The following is a 6021-nucleotide window of genomic DNA, read 5'->3' as shown; positions in this document are numbered from 1 at the left end:
ATGTTATAAAAAAAAACTTTTCACCATAATTTTTTAAATTTTAAAATTAAAAATATAAAAAATTAGTTTAAATTGGTTTAAGTTATAATTCACTCCTTAGACTTTTTCATTCACTATTATTTGCAGCCTATAAAAAGAGATTCTACTCTTTCTTCAAGTATGATCACTTAACCAAAAATCATTACTTCTGATCCTGGTCAAGTGCAAATGTAATTACTTATATCATGGTAAGCTAGAATATATTAATTGTAGCCCAAACAAATAATAATTATTCACATAAAAATAGTTAAAATAATTTGATAGGAAAATAATAGATAAAATTGTTAAATAGTTGGATATGTTTAACTCAATTACTTGACTCAGTATGCTTTTTATGTATATTAACATTTCTAGGGTTATTGCTTAAAAATAAATAAATGGGCCAAGAACTTGTTTCAAACTCTGCATACAAGAAATGATTTTATTTTCGAGTCCAAAATATCTGCATACATAAGGTCTTTATCATCTACTAAACTAAACAAACTGCAACTGCAGTATAGATTTAGACCATTAAAGTGTGATATCAATCATGATTTTGAATTCGTATTATTTGAGTGCATGCATACTAATGAAGTAATGATTTCCTAATCAAGGAAAATAAACCAAGATGGTGGTGATTAATGATTTGATTGAAATTGAAAATTAGCGCGTAGGAAGGTGGTCCCCTGTTAGAAAGGAATGAATGAGGGAGAGAGCTTCATTGGGTTTGTTTAGAGGCACCAAGTGACCTGCCCCTCTCACTGTCACATATGTCACCCCTTCATACTCCACTATTCTTCCTCCCACCTGCATTTATTTTTTTATTTTTCTTTATTCATTAGCATATACAAAATAATAATAATAATTATATTACATTACACAAAAAACTAATCATTTATATAGGAACGGAACTAGAAAAAATATTAGAAGAAAACTAAAAATATTTACACAATATAATAATATTAAAATAAATTTTTGAAGGAAGGCTAAACTAAAATTTACATATAATTTACATGTAAAAATATGTAGCTTCGCCCCTGTTTATATAGAATATGTATTGACAGGACGGATCTAGAGGGAGGGAGTAGTGGCCTCGGCCCTTCCAAAATTTTTAAAAACTATATTTATATATGAGATATGTATTTAAAAATAAAAAATATTATATAATTTAGTATTTTTATATGTATTATTTTTTATTATGTGATAGATTTATGTCTTAATTATTTAATTCACTAATATTTTTCACTTAACTAATTTAATATCATACCCTCAAGTCTTTGTAATTTTTAAATTAGTTTTTATATAATAATTTTTATATTTATTTTAAAAAAATCATTTGTTTATTTTATATTAACATATTTAAAATTTATATTATTATATTGATAATAACTTACGTAGTTATATTTTGGTAATCATATTATGTACTTTAGATAATCTTTTTTTAAAAAAAAATACTTATTTTTCTTTTAAATTTACGTTGTTAAAAAAAAATTTTATAAAAATATCTTATATCTTGTATTCTATACAAATATTGTTTCTTTCAAATAATTAATAATTTATCATTTATTTTCAAATTTTTAAAGACTTAATTTTAATTAATAAGATATGTAATACTAAACTTTTTGGATCTGTCCGTATGTATTGAGATTAAAAATATATATTAAAAATTAATTAAACAATACATATATTTATATATAAATATATAATAATTAATTTATTAACTAATGTTTAGTATGCACATGATATTCGTTTGTTATAGTATCTAAAAATTTAGCATTTAATTGTCAAAGAAATTAAATAATTAATATTTAATTATAAAAAATAAATTTTACAAAAATTAGATACCAAACACATGGAAATCTTATGAATATATAGGCATTTTGATTTGATTTGATTTGTGAACCTGATTTTGATGGTACCAAGTACGCCAAGTAGTCTTTAGAGGTAAATTAAGGGCCTCAATGCAGTACCGTGTACCTATCACAGGTACTCTTCCATCTGCATCTCCACTTTATGTGGTACAAATAATATTATTATTTTAATAATAACATTAACAAAAAGGTAATATAGTCACGGGAAAAATTAAAGGGGCATCAATTTCAACCACTAGAATGTGAATAATATTAATAATAATGGTTTCACGGGCTGTTGATCTAAGAAATATATACCTGTAAACCCATATCTTAAGCCCACCCTTTATGAGTTTGGTGTAGATGGGTAGGATCGAAAATACAGAGAAGTTGTAAGTCCTCAATATGGAATCACTGAAAATTTAGACATAAATAGCATAGAAATTAAATCAGAGTATTCAAATAATTGCAAGGAAGGTAACAAATTAAATTAAGAGAAAAAATAAATAAGTCCCTAATATTTTAATTTAAAAACACATAAATTTTTATCTAATTAAAAATATAAAAATATTTCTAACATTTTAAAATATAAAATATTTAAGTTCATTTATCCAAAATATATAAGAATAAATTAGTTATTCAAAAGGACTTAAATATCTCGCGTTTTAGAAAATAAAAAATATTTTTATATTTTTAATTAATTAAGAATTTATTTGTCTTCAGGGAAAAAAAAATAAGAGACCTATTTCGTTTATTCTTATTAATCTAACTACTAACTAGTAAACTACAACTTACTTGCAAACCTTCCATGTTACACTAGTAGTGTTTGTGTTTTCTCCTCTAATATTAGCATGAAAAGATGATTGAACATCTATCTTATTGAAATATTGTGCTGCATATGTGGAATAACAAGGATCATAGCCACCAAAAATTCTCATTCTCTTGGTCTCAATTTCATCATCATCATCTAATAATAATGAGGAAGTGCTGCTATTTAGAGTACATTTAGGGGCATAAATGTTGTATATGTCAATTTCTGAGTAATCTTGCCACACTGTGTTCATGGCCTCATTGCATTCCTTAGGCCAATCAATTTGTTTGAAATCACATACTTTCTTTGCTTTCTCATATTGTTCATCTGATATAACTGCATGGCTCCATGCATATTCTAGAAGGCCTTTGTTGTCATAGTAATCATCAGTTTCTGGATTCCCCACCTGAACATTTATTTACATAGCAATTTAAATTATAACCTCGTAACTTTAATTAAGTATTGATCATGATTATGGAGGATTATATCTGTACTTACAATAAAACCTTTAAGATTAATAAAAGGGTACTTGTTTCTATCCTTATTTCGATCAAATACTAGCTCTGCAAGTTGAGGGACATAATGGCCTGCAAAAATAATAAGGTAAATGTGATTAGGCTAGTGATTTAGTGTAATGTGATATTGTAATTTTTTTAAGTTAAATACTAACCAGCATAGCTTTCTCCTGATATAAAGAAGTCCCTTGATTTGAACTGAGGGAATCTTTGTAGCCAATTTACCAAGAAATTGTAGGCATCCTCAGCTGATTATTAATTAATTTGCCAAAAATATACATATGATGAAACCAATTACTAATTAATCAACAAATTTATCATGGAATTTAGGAAATTGAACTCACCAACAAAGCTATCCTCTAGTATAGTGAGGTCAGAGGATGTGTTGGTGTAAGAGAAACCAACTCCAACAGGGGACTCCACAAATAATAAATTTGCTTCTGCAAAGGGTAATTTGAAACTAAATAACATTAGCAAAACAATCTTGTTAAGTGTACAATCATACATGGATTTTTTTTATTTTGTTAATTGAAAAATAATCTAAATACATAATTAATTAATAACAACTGAATTTTTATACATGTATCAAGAGTGTTGATATATGTATAGTGTTTTTCTTAGCAAAATGGATCATTCATCATTCTCTACCCCATTTGCATTCCTTATCTAACTAGTATTCAAAACTACATATACTAGTTAGTCAAAAGATGAAAAGAAAGATAGAAAGGCATACCTTGATTCCATGAATATGGGTTGAATTGTAGTCCTTCACCATTTTTGTTGACCAAAAGAGGTCCTATCTCAACTACAGCACCATACCCAATTGAGGAGCATCCAGGTCCTTCACACACAAACAAAGAACATCAACCAAGCATAACAGGATCACCATAGAAAAAGGAGGTAAGTACTTTTATTAAAATTTGGCCAGCATTTAATCAGCAAAAGGAAAGTGAGTAATCTCACACTATTAGATGTAATATCACAACATTAAAAATACAAATGATGGCTAATTGATAGTTACAAATCACAAAATCTGCACTCCTCATCACCATATAACACTAAACCTTACTTGCTCATACATAAATTTGTTTGGAGGGAAAAAAAAAGGAAAAAAGAAAAAACTTTCATGTGTTTGTTCACATAATCACATAAAACTAAAATAGTAAAAATACAACTTTTTTTATTTATTTTTGTCTTATCTTTATATTTTTATTTTAAGACATGTATAAAATACCAAGTAAAAAGTTAGAATAGCAAATATGAGAATGGTGATTGAGATGTGACATTAATATGAGAGAGAGAGACCTCCATTGAGCCATAGAAGGAGAGGCTTGTTGGAAGGATCAGATTGAGCTTCAAAGAACCAGTAAAAAAGGGCCCTCCCATGTTCTTGATTGACAGTGATATATCCTGAAAAGTGTGAGACCAATGGGCTTGAAGGTTGGCCAGGAAGATCTCTTACTCTATCAGCTTCATAGCTTTTCACATTAAATTCTGATGATGATGATGCTGCTTCTTTAATGAAAGATGTAGTAATAGTAGTAGTTAATGAAAGAATGAAACACAGAAGAATATTCATATCTATAGCCAGAATGAAAATCTTCTTTGACCCCAACATTATTGTATAGTGTTAACAAGTGGCTTTTGGTTTGGATTTTGGTCTTGCAGGTTGCAAGTGGATGACTTATCAAAAAACAAGTTTTTTTATTTTTCAGAAATTATCATTGGCCACACATATCTAGTGTAGACCTCACTAGGCAATAGAATAATGCATGTCACTTTTCTTATCAAGTTTCTTTTTTTGATTTTTGAGATTTTTGAATTGTTCTGTCAGTAATCATGGTGGACCCTTAAATCATAGATGCACAAGTCTCATCTCTTTTGGATCGATTCATCATTCGATTATGATTAAATTTGAAAAGTTATTATTATGGGGAAAAACAAAAACAGTGATATAAGAATTTACTTTTTTTTTAATTTATTTATTAATCACCTTGTTACAATAAGAACAACAACAAAAGGCTAATTACACGAATAATTTTTTGAATCTTACTAATTAGAAAAACAAATTATAGGTTCAGTTTGGATAATTTTAATTTTTCCATAAACATTAAAATAATTTTTTAAAAAACAATAATTTAATTTTAAAAATTATACCAGATATTAATACTATACTTTTTTATATTTTTAATGCATTAAATACTTTAACAATATATAAATTTTTATTATTTATCCTCCAAATATATATATATTTTTATCCTATTTTCTTTGAGTAAAAGTCCCTAGAGGAAAGAACCTCAAAGGACATGTGTGGTGTATTTACTATTTTGCCTTATATATCTTGTTCTATTTGTGCAGCACTTAATAGAAGTGTTTAGTGGGCTGCACTCAGATACATTGGATTGAATTGGATTCCACTAAATTAAAACCCATGCTTAGTTCCTAAAACCTGACACGTCAAGGAACCATTTAGAGATCCTTTATTTTGATCCATAAAATGGAATAGGAATAATCTCTCATTTGCAATTTATTTATTATATAAAAGTTAGGTTTCTACACTTACATGCTTCTAGAGTGTTTTTTTATTTATTTTTTTAACTCATTAAATATAATTTATTATGATAAATTAATTATATCAACTAATTGATTTGATTAGATATTTAAATATCACATAATTTATATTAATTTAATTTGGTAGTATTTTTAATTTATTTCTTTTAATGCTTTGTTAGTATTTTTTAATTTATTTGTTTAATCATTAAAATAGTATTTTTTAATTTATTTCTTTTAATATTCTAGTAGTATTTTTTAAATTTATTTCTTTTAA

At 26.5% G+C, this 6021-nt stretch overlaps 1 protein-coding gene across 1 annotated transcript; it reads right to left on the bottom strand.

Moving 5' to 3' along the window:
* Positions 1-429: 429 nt before the first annotated feature.
* Positions 430-4868, bottom strand: LOC107462653 (serine carboxypeptidase-like 26). Its single transcript, XM_016081278.3, has 9 exons — positions 4500-4868; positions 3928-4035; positions 3539-3634; positions 3350-3442; positions 3178-3266; positions 2664-3085; positions 2187-2282; positions 1922-2027; positions 430-825 (listed from the first exon to the last, which is right to left on the bottom strand). The coding sequence occupies exons 1-9, from the start codon at positions 4810-4812 to the stop codon at positions 682-684; spliced, it is 1467 nt and encodes a 488-aa protein (XP_015936764.1). The 5' UTR covers positions 4813-4868; the 3' UTR covers positions 430-681.
* Positions 4869-6021: the final 1153 nt, after the last annotated feature.

This window comes from Arachis duranensis, chromosome 1 (genome assembly GCF_000817695.3).
Source record: "Arachis duranensis cultivar V14167 chromosome 1, aradu.V14167.gnm2.J7QH, whole genome shotgun sequence".
Lineage (NCBI taxonomy): Eukaryota > Viridiplantae > Streptophyta > Magnoliopsida > Fabales > Fabaceae > Arachis > Arachis duranensis.
Note: the sequence above shows the minus strand (reverse complement) of the source record. Positions and strands in the feature narration are given on the sequence as shown.